At 35.3% G+C, this 19,198-nt stretch overlaps 2 protein-coding genes across 3 annotated transcripts in view; one reads left to right on the top strand and one right to left on the bottom strand.

Moving 5' to 3' along the window:
• The window catches only part of LOC118743617 (maternal protein pumilio-like), a 678,449-nt gene that overhangs the window by 386,877 nt on the left and 272,374 nt on the right, over positions 1 to 19,198 (bottom strand). The gene's annotated exons all lie outside the window — the stretch shown is intronic.
• LOC118743632 lies at positions 271 to 2,100 on the top strand. Its single transcript, XM_036476399.1, has one exon. It carries the CDS (start codon positions 271 to 273, stop codon positions 2,098 to 2,100), a length of 1,830 nt encoding a protein of 609 aa, XP_036332292.1.

Here is a 19,198-nt window from a genome sequence, read left to right as displayed (position 1 = left end):
AAAAAAAAAAAAAAATATTACGACAAATACTTAATTAGAAGAGTGCGGCAGCATGCCAGGACGTTATGCGTGGCTGACGTTCGGATGTATGTTGTGTGTGCTGAATGTGAGCTGGTGCCGCGCAGCCAATGAAGATGAACAGTGAGTGTGCTCAAAGGAGTAAACATGACATATGTATATGAAGCAATAGCTTAGCGGTGCAATAATAACCTTTCAACATTTTGTGTTGTAACCTTCTCTTTCCTTTGCAGTGTGCATATTAAAGTGCGAATGCCGGAGCCGGCGCGAAAACATAAAACACACAAGCCGCCACAACAGCTTCATCACACACACCACAACTACGCCCACCAGCACCTCTACCAGCCACTTCAGCCTCAGGCGCATCACCATCATTATCACAAGCCACAATATTCACACAACACCTACCAGCACCCAAATGCGGTTGTGAAGCATGGCAGGAGAGCAGTAAAGCCAACGGCACCGTTTCCAGCCATGATGCCACACAACCACCTCGACACGGGGCTTTACGGCGACGAGCTGGGTGTTGGTGCTGGCCTGCGTGGCGTTGGCATGTCCGAACAGCTGATGTATTCACCCGGCGCACCACAGCCGCCGATGGCTATGGCGCCCGATTTGGCACCCAACTACGGGCCTGCGGTGTTTGGCATCGGCGGCAGTGGGAGCGGTGGTGTTGCCGGCAGCAGCAGCAGCGAGAATGCCCAGCAACACTTTTCGCCAGGCGGCTCGTCGTCATCCACCAGCGTATTGACTATGCCAGGCTCAACCCAGCAGCTAATGCAACACATGGAGCTAATGGGTGCGCTGGCAGCGGCGGCGGCGGCAGCAGCAGCCGGAGGAGGCGCAGATGGAGAGGGGGGTGAGGTGAGTGTGCCAAGCGCGGGTGGTGACGGAGCTAGCGAGACGAACACACTGTTGGCAGATGACTTCTTGGCCGATATGCAGCGCACATATGCCAATGGTAAATTTCCGGCAGGCGGCAATTTTAAGCGCAAAAAGAAGTATCGGGGAGGCGGTCTGGCAGAGATAGGCGATGCTGCAGTCACATTTCCATTGAACACACCACAATTGCAGCAACAACATGTACAGCTGCAACAACAGCAACATCAACAACTATTGCGGCAACAATTTCTACAACAGCAGCAGCAGCAGCAGCAACAACTACAGCGTCCGCAACAGTTCTACGGCGCAAATTACTTTATGCAACAGCCAAAGCCGCAAGCGCACATGCTAAGGGCGCCAGCCAACAACTATCACAGCTATCATCAACCGCTGAATTACAAAAACAAGCAACACTACAACAATAATGACATTTATGCAACCGCAACAACCGACGAAGGCGGCGATGGCGATGTAAGGGATGGCCATGGTGACGATGACGACGGCGGCGACGACGAAGACGACATTGACACTGACGATGATGTAGCATTGTTTTTCTCCAGTCGCCCCACATTGAGCGCCTCCACACCGTCGTCCTCCTTCTCCGCATTTTCGCCACCCACAAGTACTGCCTATCACAGCGCTAATGACTATGAGGATGCCGTGGATGATGAGGACCAGCAATTCGGTTACAAAAGTAACAGCAACACAAAATACAAAAGCAACTACTTCCTAGGCGGCGGCGGCGGTGTTGGCATTGATGGTGTTGACGCTGACGATGCAAATGAAGGTGTTAATCCGGTTAGTTATCAGCATTCGACGACGGCCTATGGAGCATATGCGGCCAGTGCATCGACACCAGCCACAGTGACACATCTCAAATTACGTCCATATCGACAGTTGCAACAACAACAGCAGCACAAGCATAAGCAGCCGTTCGGCTTTTCAGGTCATCAGCAATCTACGCATCACCCGAACCCCCCCTACCACCATCAGCAGCAGCAGCAGCAGCTCATCACAACAGCACAACCAATTAACGTCGTTGGTCCCACGGCAAGTGACTTTAATGAACATCACCCGGCGCCACCGCCACCGGTAGCTATGCAGCAGCAGCATCACAAATACCCGGTGTCACCAAGGTACAAGAAACGCAAAAACCGCATCAAAGGGAAGCCAAATCGAAATCGCATTCCGGCGCAATAATTGCTTTTGCTTCGATGAGCGCCTAGCTGACCGAAAAGCCGCCCGCCCGCCCGCCTGCCAACGGCTGAGCTGCTGCACTTGACCGGTTGCATAACTCTGGCTAAGCAATGTCCCACTTTCCGCCTGCCCGCCTCCCCGGCTCGCCCTTCTCAATCGAGTTCCATGTTTCCGCTAATCCGATCTCTTGGGAATCTTGCATCGTTTTCGAGTACTAACTGTTGTTATTGCTGTTGTGCAAGAGTAATTGCAAATACTTGTGCAATAGTTCCCATGTCACCTAGTAGCAGCCTGCAATTGTATATACTATTTATCTATCCATGTAAGTGTGTTTGAGAATTAGAAGAGGCAGCACCAGCAGCACAGATTTGAAATTGGTTTGGGTATAGCAGCTATAAAATCAGGTTAAGTGGCTTTACGAGCAGTCAGTAAGTAATCACATTTACCGTTAAGTTAAATAAGTTGTCCTAGACTCTCACACACTGGGCACACACACATACACACTCGTCAACGTTTCTCACAAAACTTTGAAAATAAAGTGATACTAACTAAAATCAGTTGATAAGTCAGTTATGAAATTGTTGGATTTTTATTGTATTTCGTGTAGATAGCAGCAGTAGCAGCAGTGTGAAGGTCAAATATGGTTGAAGAGTGCGATTAGATTATGAACTGTGGAGTGCATTTGAAAAATTGCGCTTACGACGAGAGAAATGTGCTCTATCTAATACTAGCACTGGCTGTAAAAAAAGGTGGTGAAAAGCAGTTTGCGCTTTCAAAAAAAAAAATAAAAGTAAGTGCGCCTCAGCCACACTGGAGAAGTGAAACTTGCGTTATTTTTTGCCTTTTTTCCATCTAGATCTCTATCTCTACCCTGTTCATTTTAATTACATTTACAATATTCTGTTTCCCTTTATCTTTATTTTTATCTTCGTACTTTATCGATTACAAAATCGATAGTAACATCCATGAAAATATCGATAACAAAACCGATACAGATATCGATAACAAATTCGATAAAAATATCGATAGTAAAATTGACAACAAAATCGATGAAAATGTCGATAAAAATAACGATAATATAACCGATAAAAATATAGGTAATGAAATCAATAACAAAATCGATAAAAATATCCATGACAAAATCGAAAAAATATCGATAACAATATCTATAACAAATTCGATAAAAATATCGATAACAAAATCGATAAAAAAATATCGATAACAAATTCGATAAAAATATCGATAGCAAAATTGATAACAATATGGATAAAAAATATCGATAACAGAATCGTTAAAAATATCGATAACAAGATCGATAAAAATATCGGTAATAAAATCGATAAAAATACAAGTAATAAAATCGATAACAAAATCGATAAAAATATCGGTAATAAAATCGATAACAAAATCGATAAAAATATCGATACCAAAATCGAAAAAAAGTATCGATAACAAAATTGATAAAAACATCGGTAATAAAATCGATAAAAATGTCGATAAAAAATTCGTTAAAATATCGATAAAAACCCCGATAAAAATATCGATAAGTTTTGAGAAACCCGAGCATCTCTAAAATCTCGAAACAGTTCCCAGATTGAGTCTCTTGGTCTATCTATATCCTTTTCTCTATAAATACCTTTATTTTAATCGTTCTTCCTCTATGTTCAGCTTTACTTTCATCGGCATCCTCATCCTCATCTTTTCTTTGTTTTTACTTTTATGTTTATCCTTTTCGTCATCTACATATTCCCAATCACCTTCGCCATTATATAAGTAAGTGTTTAAATTTACCTTGGTCTTCATTTTTGCCTTTATTTTTACGCAACTTTGTTTTTGTTTTTGTTTTTATTTTTACCTTTGCTTTTATCCTTTTCTATATCTATGTACGTACCCACATTTACTTTCATTCTTGTATTGGTAATTCAAAGAGCTATTCTTTAACCTTTTATTAGTAAGTTTTTGTTAAATTAATACCGTATGCATACACTCAAGCACTTGTTTCAGCTTCAACCATTTCCGTTACACCATTTCCGTGTGCAATTTTCGTTGAATTTGCCAATTTACTCCCAACCAACTAACCGCTGCTAAAGAAGTTTATCTTCAAAAATTCGTAAGCTGTTTGAGAATTGTATACAACTGCTGGAGCAATTAAATAATACGCGAATAGCAAAGGTTACTTTCATTAATGTTGCATACTTATAGGATGCCTATTTTGTTGAGTTGGTAAAACACACAAAAATGTAAAATATTTTTGAAACGGGTTGCCATCTGTTTAGAAATTAAATATCAATTTTATTAACTAGGGATTAACCTTGGATGGGGTAGTGGTGCGACCACCTCCAGGGCCAAGAAAGCCTTACTGGTGTGAAAGTGTGTGTCAAAAAAGTCTTGGGCATGTTGCCCCAAGATTAAAAAAAGGTAAGGTCATATCCTCTAAGAACATAGTGCAGGTAGGATCCTCGCACTCGCTAGCTTTGTTTCCCAGAGATGACATACTTAGGTACAACTATAGGTTTTGAAAAGAGATTTAAAATAGAACTAAGCAGTAAAAAGTAAAAGAATCTGGATAGACTTCTCAGGATAGCACCCTGCATTGGTCCACATACGGCTCGAGTACTCCAGAGGCAATAGGTGCTGGAATCTTTGGGCCCAGGACTAGGATCTCTATCCCTATGAGGAAATATCCCAGCATATTCCAAGCTGAAGTTTACGGCATTTATTTTTGCGCGGAGACTATCATAAACTTTTGCGCTTAGAGTAGGTCCCAATAGTATAAACGAGGTGGGTTTTTACAAGAGCAGATTTTTTTAACTTCCCGAAGGGGAAGCTGAGAATACTAACAAATTAAATGAAATATTTTAATGAGTATCCAGCGAGAGAGGCTTAAGATAGCTTTATTTCTGAAACATTGAGCATTATGTAAGAGTGTTATCACATTTCCAAAATTTTTGTATATCAACTTTATCTGAAAATTTAAGAAAAGAGAAAAGTAGCATAAGTTCAAAATTTTTTAGATCAATAGTTGAACAAATAAAGATCAGTAAAAAATTCACGTTTGGTCTTATTTTAACTTTTTTTTAATACTTTTTGTTTAATAATTTTTCGACTTTTTTTCGATTTGAGTAGTGCTCTTGCCGCCGTAGCCGAGCGCTTAGATGTGCCTACAGCTACTCGGGAGGTCCATGGTCCAATTTCTGGTCCCAGCTACATCAAAATGGTAAAAGTGTAGATCTCTCCATTTAGGGGGTTCCTCTAAACTGGAAAAGCCTTGAAAGCTTCGCAAAACTCAAAACTTTTACTGAAAGGTCAAGATTTGTGTGAAATGAAAAAACCGGTTTGTTCGATAAAAAACCGGTTTATTCAGTATTCGAAAAATCAAGATTTAAAAAAGCCGCCAATAGATAACCAAAAAAAAAACACGGTTGAAACCGGTTTGGAAAACCCGTGTCAATCACCCCAGTAAGTCAAGTATATTGGATTTCAAAGGACAAAAGATATAAGCTCATTTTAAAAGTGACCCTAAATATATATACTAAATAGATTGAAGAACAAATTCATTATCGAACCGTACCATTATTACCGCCAATGAATGAAGAGCTCTTCAAATTTATTTCGTTGGCAACTCTAACATCGAAATTGACCAGCGTTGTGCGACTAGAGGGGCTACGAAACGCCAGATCATTGGAAAATTTTAAGAATTTCTTCAGGCACAGAACGCTAAGGCTAGGCTATTTAAGATGGCAATGAGGGATGATATGTCTTCTGATGATCATAAAACCATAATCGGAGCAGATAAATGTGCCACTGGAAATCGTGAATTGCTGACGCAAGTGTTGAACCAAAGTGTTTCACTAAAATAATTAAATTTTTGGCGGTACAAAGTTCGCGGGATGCGCAAGTATACTTTTATGCTTCACCTCAACTCACTCAAAGGCGACGGGCAAAATCGAAATAGTGTACAAAACTGCCGTTAAGAAACTCATTACTCAACATCAATGAGCACGGGCAGAAACATTCAATAAGTTTCTTTTCTTCAGCAACTTTTAATTATTTTGCTCTTCGTAACGCGTAAACTATTTAATACCGATCATATCCCACTGAACTTCTTCTTGATTAGTTTCATATCAATCCCCCGCGGTTAAACAGCTGGACGCCTGTGGCATTGGGTATTAACATTTACGTTGCTTTCATATCATCAAAGTCACACTTTACCCCCACCACTTTACTGCCTAATTCTCCTGCCACAACGGAAATTAATTTTATCTCGCATCGTAAATGTGTGAAATTGCGCAAATAAAGCAAACAACAACAGCAACATTTATAAATAATAGTATAAAGAATTTTTATATTGAATGCAGCAGCAGCGTCTCCTTGATAGCGGGTGTGTGTGTGTGTGTGCGTACGAGTGCTTATGCAATGAAATTAATTTTTGTTACGAAATTAATGCGCTGTCACCAGGCACTACCATCCTCCACTCCCTTAAACGCACGCACGCACGCACACACACAAAAAAAAGATTTTGTGAAATATTTTCGCTTGCATAAGAGAATGGATGATGATGATGATGACAACATAACCACACAGTTTGTGGCATGTGGCAATAATATTGCGACAAAGCGATGACGCGTCGCGCAGCATTGTGTTCCATATGTATATGCAACAAAAACTAGAAGAAAAAAAAAACAACTGCAAGTGCGAGCGGCGTGTTACGGCTCTAACACGAAAACTTCCTGTGGCTTGAAATGCCATTAACGCGTTTACATTGCCAGTATCATCGTCATCAGCGCGATCCGCATCCTTCCGTTCGTTCAACGTTGCCTGGGCTAACAAACAGCATCATCGGCAAAATGTACCCCTTACCGGATGCCTACACTGTACACAGCAGCCATGGCGATTGCGATGGTGATTGTGATGGTGATGGCGACGACGCATGTGGTGCAAGCAGTCAAAATAATTTGTCATGCTGTGTTGGCATAATTTGTCGACGCTTGCAATTTGTTGCTGGCAAGCGCTGTGGCTACTACTCCTCTTCTGCGCTCTTACTTTTTGTCTTCTTTTTATTTTTTTGTGCTCTTCTTGTGTCAGCTCATCGCTTTCCTTTTCGTTACTCCATTCCGTTTTATCCTTTTTGTGGCTTGCCATGTCTAAATGGACAGCTGAGTAGCTAATTTGACACCGTTATTGCCACGCCCAGCGCTTACCTTACAGCCTCGCTGGGCTGGCCTGCACACGCTTGACGTTCTGAAACCTGACAGCGGGAACCTAGGAGCGGAGGGGAGCGCAACAAGCGCAAACAAACGGATAAAAATTTGTTATTTTTGCCACCGCCCTTTGGGGATTTACTTCGCCAGCAAACAACAAAAAAAAATTGCAAATTATCACCACCACCACCCACCCACCTCTACTAAGATAAATGACAACTGCTGTTGTACGCTTGTGGGCGGAGGTATGTATGCGTATAAAAATGCATAAGCAAACAATTCATTAATTTAATTAATTAACGCCATTAAACAGAAGACCAAGCGACCAACCCAACGGCATTAGCACGCACATCCCTAAAGTAGGTCCATTTCCTGCGTGTCCGCTGCCTTCAGCAGAGCAACGCCACCATCACCGTTTTGCTGCAATGCCGTTCTCATGCGCGCCCTAGTTACTCTCATGAGTGCGTTCACCTACATACCTTCGTACATAAGTACTTTTTACGCAACCAGCCACTTTGGTCAGCTCCAGTTGCTCCAAACGGCAGCAGTGACAGCAAACATTGTAACTACAATACCCCAGCGAGCAGGAGCAGCAGCAGCAGCAGCAGCAGCGTGCTTGATGAGTGGCGATAATGATGCGCGAGCGTGCAATGATAAACGGTTTGGCTGGATGACAAGTGTAAGTACAGCGGCGCTACAGTGTAGTAGTTAGTCAGCTAGGAATTGCTGTGTTGTTGACGCTATGCGCAGACATGCCAGTGCTGCTTCTACTTGGCCGTTTAATCTCGCGCATTAATGCTTTTAGCTTAAAATTAAAAAGTAACTTATGGATTAAATTTCTACTGCTTTGAAAGGCAGAGATTAATCACCCTTCAGGCTACTTGAGAGCGCTGGCGGATGAAAATTTATGGTTTGCTATAAATAAGAAAACTTGAAAGCAAAGACCGTAGATTATAAAATCAAAAAAAAATGATGGTTAGGGGATTCACATGGTATCATAATATGTAGTCATACAGTCTTAATGTTATCAATATTAAAACTGTTGAAAATATTTTGTAGTTGTTGTAGAGTCAGATAAAAACCGTTAGAAACTGCAACTATTGAAACAAATTCGACTCGCTACAATACTTTGCGAATCCCCTTATAAAAAAAAAACTGATTTTTTGAAGGTACGCGTACCATTAGAATCGTCTCTCAGTTCAGACAAGGTTTACCGATTAGTTGAATGACTCGGTTTTTCCAAACCGGTTTCAAACGGTTTATTTGTTTGTTAATATTTTTGGTTTTTTTTTTTGAAATCTTCCTTATTTTAGTACCGAGTTAACCCGACTTTCACAACCGGGGTTGCACCTAGTTTCTTTATATACCATCTAAAATATACAAATTTTATGAAAATTTTTATTATTTTGTGTTATACAATACACATATGTTGTTGGATACAAATATTGCAAAAATATGACAAATCTATAATATAAAATAGAAGATCAAATTCAATTAACCACATGTATAGTGGTGACAAAATTAAATAGGTACGCGACATTTTAGCAAGTTTTGGCAATTTTTATTTTGTTGTTTTTATTTTTTTGTTATTTTTAATGTTTATGTTTTTTAATATACAAATCCAAATTTCAAGCTTTGCATTTTAAGGCAAAATTACAAAACTTAAATAATCCTATGGTGGATTTTCATTTTGAACCGAACCGAACCGAACCGAACCGAGTGGAGTGGAGCGGTTTTGGGGTTCGGTTTCAGCACTTTAGAATAAAAACGGTTCAGTTCAAAGAACGAAAAAACGACGGTTCAGTTCAAAAACCGGTTCGGTTCAAAACCGATTTGCAGCCCTGATAAATACTACTGTATGTACTAACTAATAGTTTTGATCTTGTGAGAGGCAGTAATAAAACAAAAAATACTTTGAATATGCTGCGAAGCATCCGGGGTATTCGCTAGTTGAAGATATCTCTAAATTAAAGATTTATTAAATACTTTCGTTTGATACCCATATTGTATTTACTTAACTTATAAATTTAACTGAATTAAATTTTTCAAACTGGTGGCAACCCGTTTCAAAAATATTTTATACAGTAAACTTTCTTAAGCCTGTTTAGTTTGATACCCATATTGTAGGATATAATTAATCCACTTAATTTATTAAGTTAAAGTTTTCAAACAGGTGGCAACCCTACACAAAAATATTTTGGCTGTAAGTTAAACATCTTTAGTTTGATACCAGTATTGTAATATTTAATTTATTTGATCAATTTAATAAAAAAAAAATTAAACAGTTGGCAGCCCTCCACAAAAATATTTTTGACAGTAAGCATTCTTATAAACCCCTTTAGTTTGATGCCCATATTGCAATACTTAATTTATCTTAGCAATTCAATTAAATAAAAAATTTCAAACAGGTGGCAACCTTCCACTAAATTTTTTTCGACTGTAGCCTTCTTATACCTCTTTCTTTTGACAGCCATAATTCAACATTTGCTTTATCTTCTCATTTTTTTTTTACATATCGTCACCTGAAATGCAAAAAGACTTAACAAACATCATCGCTGAAATTCAAAAAATCGTAACTAATAAAAAATTACAAAATTCAAAATTCAGTTTTTGATTCATATGATGGATTTCATCGAATTACAACTCCCACATCATTTAATGAAAAAAATAACCTTTCGCAGCTTCCGGGTGTCGTAGTGGAAATATCCTAGAGGAGTACTAAACCCAAACACAAAGACAAAAAGAGCAAATCTGGGTAAGATACTAAAAAGTCTTTCGTAAGGCACTTGAAAAAAAGATGGCAATATTGTTAGAAAGACTTTTGTTATTCTTGTATAAGAGTCTTAGAAAAAAGCTCACTCATTGCGGTGAAGCTATTTTGAGAGCAAGCGCTTACTGGTGTGCCTTTCAAGAGATCAGGGTTCGAAAACTCGGTCAGAGAATTTTTTTACTATAATTCTTTTTCTTTTTTTAATTTAATTGTCTTGAATTATACGATTTTTTTTTTATGAGACTTATTTCATGCCATTTTTTATCTTTTTAAAACAATAAAATAAAAAAATGGAATAAAAGAAGTTTCTAAATATATGTAAATGAAATTATTCGTTTTTCAATTTCATTAAATTTTTAGAAATGTATTTTATTTTTTTCTTATTTTTTATTTTTTCAATTCAATTTTCTTTTTAGTTTTAGATTTTATAATTCTTATAAGAAAAATTTTGTATTTAAATTTTAGGTATATTTTTTATTGCATTTTTTGCCTCTTTTAATTTAATTAATTTTACTTAAAATTAATTTTTTAATGTCTTTTAATTTTTAAGTACTATTTTCTTCTTTTTTGATTCATTTTTTTTTTTTCTAGTTTAATTTTCTTTCAGTTTTAAGATTTTATAGTTTAAAAAATATATATATTTCTTCATTTTCATTTAATTTCTGGAAAAGTTTTTTCTCTATTTTTTAATTGAATATTTTTATTTTTTTATCAAATTTTAATTCTGATTTTAGATTTTGTTATTTTAAAACAAAAAATATACTTTTTTTATTTAATTTCTAGGATCTTATTTTATATATAGTTTTTGTTAAGACATTCTTAAGATCTCAACTGACTCAAAAATCTGCAATGTATAGCTCTTTTGCTACCACTAACACTATTTGTATTTAGCGCACATGACACAGTAGTTTTAAAGCATACAAAAACTTTCTCAGTTACATCGCAGTGCAGTTACAAAGGCAAACTGCCGGACGTTCGTCAAACTTTAAGTGACCCATTAACAACTGTATGCATATCTAATTGTGGCAGCATCAAAGTGTTTGCACGATTGGTAAAACCACTCGTAAGTTGCATTTTCAAGCAAAAGCAATTTTCAAAGCAGAATCCCCATTTGCTTGGTGGTTTTGGAATATAAGAACGACAAACTTTACACATTTAGGAAATGTGCGAGTGTGTGTGTGCACTTTTATGCTTTCATACAAAACGGCAACTCTCTTAATTAAATTGAATTGTTTACAATGTTTGCCAACACGATAGCTCTCGCTGCCATACTCAACCACACGGCCAGCCTTCAATGGCAGCCGCTTTTAACTTACTCCATTCCTTCAAAATTTATCGGCGTGTGAATTCTATGCTGGTTGCCTCAAACTCTGTGTTTAACGAATGTTTGTATGTACATATTTATATGCAAATCTAAAAAATACTTTTATTTGCAGCTCACCAATATTTACTGAAAAGTGTAGATTACACTACTCAATTGCACATTTTCCAATTCCAGACCTCTACTATTACCGAAAGGCATTCGCACATGCATGTACTTATGTACATATGTACAGTGACTCAAACAAATGGCCAAGTGTTGATTTTCTTCAAATATTATTTTTATATAAAAATATCGTCTAAGCTTTAACCAAAACCGTGTAAATCACAATTTCAGACTTTACACAAAATTTAGGAAATTTCAAAAAATTTTGATCAAAATTTCAATTTTTAGAAAATTGTTGGGTATGCAGTTTTATAGCGCATGCAATTCTAGTCTAATGAAGTGCAAGTCTCAAACGGTTAAAAAATAGCGTTGGTTTTCGTATTTTTTATTTTTTTTGTTTTGTGACAGACTTTTGCACTTTCTTCATATAAGTATGAATTTCTTATAAAATAAAACGCGGGAGACCGTCAGAAACAAAATTTCAAAATATCAACGCAAGATTTTGTAAATTGGGCTTGTCATATTAAAAAAACCCAAAAAAGTAGCCTCCAAAAAAAATCGCAAAAATCAACGTGATTTTTTAGCCGTTTGAAACTTGGACTTAATTAGACCAACATTTTATGGGATATAAAACTGCATACCGAAAAATCTTCAATAAATCTAGAATAAAGAGAAATTTTGACATTTCGATGAAAATTTGTTGAATTTCTCTAAATTCTAATTGTATTAAGTTTGAAACAGTGATTTACACGGTTTTGGTTAAAGCTTAGACGATATTTTTATATAAAAATTAAAAAAAAAATAAAAATCATCTCGAAAAACATTACGAATATTTAGAGAAAACCAACACGTGGTCATTTATTTGAGTCACTGTGTCTATGCATCACAACTCCAAAACTTAAAACTCGAGCAGAGTTTGTATGTATGTCTGCGCTAAATAAGTTTAATTTTCATTTCACACCCAAACGCACGGTCTTTCATTTCTCTATACATATATATATATACATATATATATATGAAACATATGTACGTACGATATGCTGTAGACTTTTACTTGATGCCGCCTGTTTGTTTGTGGTCTCTTGTCTATTAATCGAGTCTACTCCTCTGCCGGAGACCACAATTTCATATTTGCACAATGTTTTCGACACACAACCAGCTTCGCAAACTGAATATATTTGTACATATGCAAATACATACATACATATGCAGTGTGTATTCACAGGCTTCATGACACCTACATACATTCGAGTTTATTGCAACACGAACTATTACATTCAATTAAAACAACAAGTATGGTGTAGTTTCCATTTCATTTGTTATTTGAATTTATGGAAATTGCAAATATGTACACATATTTGTTTCGTATGTATGTATGCACATAATAAAACACTTGCACTCAAGTGACAACATTGTTTATTTGTCTGTCTGCGCATCTGTCTGGACTCGATTGTATTTGGTCTACCGGTTTTCTTGCAGTAGGTACTTTTTGTATACAGAATCAAGAAAGATATTTGTACAAATGTTGTTGCACTTTGTATGTTTTTTTTCGTTTAATTTGTAAGATTTTTGCTTGGATCCTTCGGAGGACTTTATCGTACGCCGGGGTTTTTTTTTATTTTTGGGGGCACATAGACTCCTTAGCTGCCTATTCTTAGAAGGCTGTGGAGGATCTAAACCATGCTTGGTCAGAAAAGATTATGATCTTCCTCATTTTTCCGATGAAATTTGACCGTTATTTTAATTTTTAGTTTCTTAGATCATAAAAGATTTAAATCGGCCATAAAAACGCCGTCTTTATGATATCGGTTAAAAACGATGGAAAAAATAAAAATCCAAAATAACGATTACACAGGGCGACAGGGTGATTTTGGTATGGCAAATGTTAAAGTTATTTTTGATAGACTTTTTTGTGGTGATTACGAATCCGTTAGTGAAGTTTCTATCAGCTCGAGATTTTGAGATAAACGAAGTCAAAGTGACAAAAAATCACGTTTTTGTAATATTTGAAAAGGGTCTAGCAAAAAGAGACAAGAGGTGACAGAAGCTTCCGCTTAAATTTATGCTAGAAATCTACTATCCCTGAAAATACTATTCGTCCACCTTCACCTGATGATTGCTTTTAGCTATATAACTAGCGAGATAAATGTACCTTGTTTAGTAAAATAGATAAAAAAAACTAATAAAAATAAATAAATAATAGAACAAATAAATAAAAATGGAAAATAGCATAAATTTAATGTAATAGAAAAAAATAATAATAATAAATAAAATATTAAAATATTTATGGAAAAAATAAAGCAAAAAAATTTAAATGAAAAAGTTTAAAAAGTTTTCAAACAACATATGAAATAAAACAAATAAAAAACATTAAACAAACAAAATAAAAACATTAAACAATTAAAATTAAATATTAATATAAATCGTATCAAATATTATAATAATTAAAATGTTCAAAATTAGACGATATAAAGGAACTAAAAAAAAAATTTATTTAAAAATTATAAACAAAAATAGTATAATTGTATCTAAAAAAAATATAAAATTAACAAGTAATAAATGAAGTTTAAAAAATTGCAAAAAATATCACATAAAAAATAAATTAAACATTAAAAAATTCGAATTAAATTGTTGGGCTTTTTTTTTTTTGTTATTTATGGCCGTATAACAATTATATTCAACAATTTTATAGAGCTTAAGGCCAGTTCTAATAAAAAATGTTTTGTGTGTTGTTTTTCTGCAACTCAAAAAAAACAGTTTGTTATTAATTAAATTATAAAATACATTAAAAAATCGTCACGTTAAAAGACAGTAAAGAATAATTCATCATACTCCAAGAAACTTAAAATGGCAAAAAAAAACAGAAATTCTAAAACATTAAATAAATATATATTTAAAAAAGCTTAAAAAAATATTAAGGAAAATTATGAAAATATTATATGTATTTAACAAAGTTAAAATAAAACAAACATTTGGCGCTAAATAAGCTAGTGCATGGTCTAGCTTCTCCTCCGATTAGAGGTGTCAGCGCTGAGATAAAATACGGAGCATTATTAGTCAGCAGTCAGAACAAAATTTCTGCTGATTCGGGGGATAGGCCTGCCGTGTCCGATTCTCCTCTCATATTTTTATGTAGTCAGTTTCAGTGCATGTTGAACTCTACTGCAGACATGCCGAATCACGTTTTTTGTGGCTTTCTTTGCTTGAAAGATATTCTTCTAATACTACGGGCGCGTTCAGAAATGCATCAAGCCAAAGCATCAGTCTCTTTTATTTCTAAACTATAATTGATGGAAATTTCAAATATGCGCAACCACGGTTAAAAGCCGAATTGGAACTTAGTTGCTCAAATAAAACATTTCCATCAATTATAGTTTAGAAATAAAAGACTCTGATGCTTTGGCTTGATGCATTTCTGAACGCACCCTACAGCTCAAAAAATGCAGTTTATTGAAAACCCAGCACCTGAAAGTGTTCATCTGGAAATGTTCTACAATTTGGATTGCTAAACCTCCTTAAATTGAGCGCAATAAAAGCTTACTTAGATCATATTCTTACCTTCACTAGTGAAATGTAATAGGATTATTTGCTATTAGTAAAGAAATGCAGAACAAAAATCTGTAAAATAAGAAAACAGATTTTCATATACATATATATATATGCATATCTGCATACATATGTACATACTTACATAAAATAAACTCTTAACTACGTCATATTTAAAATTAAACATTTATTTAGTGGCCCACGGCGTATACGCAACGTAAACGAATATTGACTTCGACTGCACCAAAGCGATACACTAATAAATATTGTTCAATGTGCAACAATGCTGTTAAAAATTACTCAACCTAGAAACATAAAAACAACAACAATAGACACAATAAAAAATAAGAGGTTATAATAAAAGGTATTCAAATTAAATGCCTGCAACAATGCCAAAATATTTATAAATATTTGGTTGTTTGCTCGTTTGTTTGACTGTCGTGTCTGTGGGCAATTCTCGCAATTCAAGAAGTTTACGCATAAAACGCCGTTAAAGGCGAAATTTAAATGGAATATCATCTATAAATGTTTGTGTAATAGCAAAACAAACAGTAACAGCAACAACAAAAACAGCAAATAACGGAAACAACAATGACTATGATTGTTAGGTACAGAGTAAGCTGTTGCAGCAGCTGTGGTGACACTTTCGTTTTATATATAAATACATACATACTAAGTATGCAGCTATCGATGTAACTGCAAGTGCAAGTGCTTGTTTGCTACATTTGCCATTTGTGGCAACAATAAATGTTATATTGCATGTAAATAAAAAATACAAACATACATACATACATACATACATAAGTATGCAGATACATAAACATACATTTTGCAGTAAATAATTGGTTTGCGGGTGTTATCTTCTGAATTTGATTTTGAAATTTATGTGGGTAATTAAAAGTAACAGGATAAATAATAACAAAACCGAACGGATTTATGGTTTCGCATAAAAGCCAACAATGCACAAACGCAATGCAGTTGAGTGAACCTGAGTGCTTTCGAAAACATAAGTCAGTTAAAATAATTGCTTGAAGCAATTTAAATAAAGTTTTTATTACATTTAATTGTATTTTATTGTTTTTTGCCGATTTGCTTCTTGAAAAGTGCAAATATTTAATTGTATTATTTGTATACTTAATGCTAGATTTGAAATGTTTATACTACAATTATGTCAAAACGTATCAGTTTTCTTACAATAAACAAATGCATTGGCGTTTAAGTATATAAGTCGAAATAATTGTATTACAAATAAGCTAATATTTTTAGTACATATTTCGTGTAGAAACGCCTTTCCGAACTTCTCTTCAACCAGCAGAATCAACAAAATATTCTTCAGATATCTGATTAAAAAAATTAAAAACCAAACTGGGGTTTACATAATACAGAAGGATAATAATATCCCGATTTGGGCTACGAAGACAGGCCTCCACCAGTTTAATGAACTGGTGAACATATTGGTTTTGGTACATCTTTCAAGAATAACGGAATATTGGAAAACTAGGCACTGTATGCCATTGAAAAGCTGAGGCGATTTATTCACTTTGAAAAAAAAAAAAAATTTATTTTTTACTTTTATTATTATTTATTTGACAAATAAAATAAAATAAGGTTATATTTTCCCGTTACCTTTTTTAAGCATAGATACCAGTCGCAAAAAATCCCGTTTAAGTTTTGTATATATATTGAAATACGATCAATTTCTTAGTCTCGAAAATGCCAAAATTTTTGTTCAAAAAAATCCCGAACAAATCCCAAAGGGTTCAGAACATTAACAAAATGTGCCAAAAATAATGTTGCGAAAAATATCAAAACTTTCCGAAAAATATCAAAAGTTTCCGAAAAATGTCAAAAGTTTGCGAAAAAATATCAAAAGATTCCGAAAAAATATCAAAAGATTCCGAAAAAATATCAAAAGATTCCGAAAAAATATCAAAAGATTCCGAAAAAATATCAAAAGATTCCGAAAAAATATCAAAAGATTCCGAAAAAATATCAAGTTTTCGAAAAATATCAAGTTTTCGAAAAATATCAAGTTTTCGAAAAAATATCTCGTTTCCGAAAAAATATCAAAGTTTTCCCAATTAACAAAATTTTTTTCGTAAACGCGTTAGCATTTATTTATCAGCAGTTATTTAAACTTCAAACGGTGATGCGAAAAATCAGAAGATAGCCAACGCTGGCAAACAGATCTACGAGTAAATATTTGAACTGCTAGTGGGGCGCGTATTAAAAACTAAGCTACCGACATTGTTTACTTTATTTTCCCTACAGCCGTTCGAGTTTTAATGTTCACAGCTCCAATTGCACTACAATTCTGAGCAGAACTTTGCAGATGTCGTTGCAAAACAATTCTGAATGCAGAGGCTACATAAATTGCCTGCTATGTTTGTACTAACTATACAACAGTTGTGCTCATAACTTTGTATCTTTTCATTATTGTTTTTCTCCAACTAAAAGTATATACATATGTACAGATGTGTGTGCATAAATATCGCTTAAATTGTGACACTTAATATGTGGGTCATACTATTTGCAGAAATTACTTTTTTTTCTGGTATTTTTTGCTGTAATTTTGATGTTGCCAAGCAACTGTCGTCATTGTGTCGCATCGCATCGCATCACTTTGTCCGCTTTAATAACAACAACTTTAATAACAAAAACAAACAAAAATATATCTTGTGAAAAATTCTGCAAATTTCTGTAGCTGTTGATGTGAGTGATTAAATATGATTGCTATGTTAGTGATAGCAGCTTTTTTGTTGTTGCTAACTAGTGTTGATCATCGTTATTAAGAGCAACGCCATTGGTATAGTAATCGACGTGATTATTTTAGTTCGTTTCTGCACTTACTAGTTTAGAGACGTTTCGGCATCTGTTCAGAAATATTTCAGGACCATTTTGGAACTAGTTCTGCACCATTTAGAGACTACTTCGTGATTATTTCAGAAACGTTTCTGCACTATTTCGGCATCATTTAGAGAATAGTACTAGATCAGGCCCATTTCGAGACTTATTCAGGACTACCATTTTGCAACTGGATCGGCATAATTTTGGGACTAATAAGGGATAATTTCGAGACCGTTTCAAGACATGTCCGAGATCATTTCGGGACAAGTCCACATTTTCGCCCGATTCGAGACTACTTTGGGATAATTTCGAGTCCTGTTCATCACTATTTTAGGACCATTCCGAAATTATTTCAGGAACATTTCGGGACTAGTTCACGTATATAACGGGTCCATTTAGGGACTAGTTTAGGAACATTTCGGGACGAATTTGGGACCTTTGCAGGAATTGGAATTTCATGGGAAACCTTTCATTGGACCTTTCTCGAGAAGATTTTCTCGAGTCCTTTCGGGCTTCTTTTGTGATTTCAAGTAAATTTTTGGCAATTTTTAGAATATGCTGTTATATTATGTTACCATGCCACGTTATGCTAAGTTATTATACGCAATTCTATTCTATGCTTTGCTATGCCACGCTATGCTATGCAGTGTTTTGCAACGCTGCTCTATGCTAGGTTATGCTATGCTCGGCTTTGGTACGCTACACGATGTTTGTTGTGCTATGCTATGTGATGTTATTTCATGCTATGTTATTCTATGTTATGATATGTTATTCTACGGTATGCTATGTTATTAGACGTTATGCTATGTTATTCTACGTTATGATATGTTATTCTACGGTATGCTATGTTGTTCTACGTTATGCTATGTTATTCTACGTTATGCTATGTTATTCTACGTTATGCTATGTTATTCTACGTTGTGCTATGTTATTCTACGCTATGCTATGTTAGTCAACGCTATGCTATGTTATTCAACGCTATTCTATGTTACTATGCGCTATGCTATGTTATTCAACGCTATTCTATGTTATTCTACGCTATTCTATGTTATTCTACGCTATGCTATTTATTCTACGCTTTGCTATGCTAAGTCATGTTCATTTTAAAATAGTAGATAGTCCTTGTTCCACATTTTTTACTGAATATACAGCGAACTATATCCACCCTCTTCCTACCGTTTACCACAATCAGTACAACACCGCAACGCATATGATTTCAATTGTGATAATCACTTGCCACATTGCCCGCAGCAAGACAACTGATTACAATTTCATTCCATGTTCCATAAATACAATACGAGTACATACTTA

The sequence above is a fragment of the Rhagoletis pomonella genome, unplaced genomic scaffold (genome assembly GCF_013731165.1).
Source record: "Rhagoletis pomonella isolate Grant_MI unplaced genomic scaffold, Rhpom_1.0 Rhpom_scaffold_00001, whole genome shotgun sequence".
Lineage (NCBI taxonomy): Eukaryota > Metazoa > Arthropoda > Insecta > Diptera > Tephritidae > Rhagoletis > Rhagoletis pomonella.
The sequence above is the reverse complement of the archived record's forward strand: the minus strand, read 5'-3'. Positions and strand labels throughout refer to the sequence as shown.

Excerpts from the sequence above, each read along its gene's own strand:
- LOC118743632 (XM_036476399.1), top strand. The coding sequence starts at position 271 with ATGCCGGAGCCGGCGCGAAAACATAAAACACACAAGCCGCCACAACAG.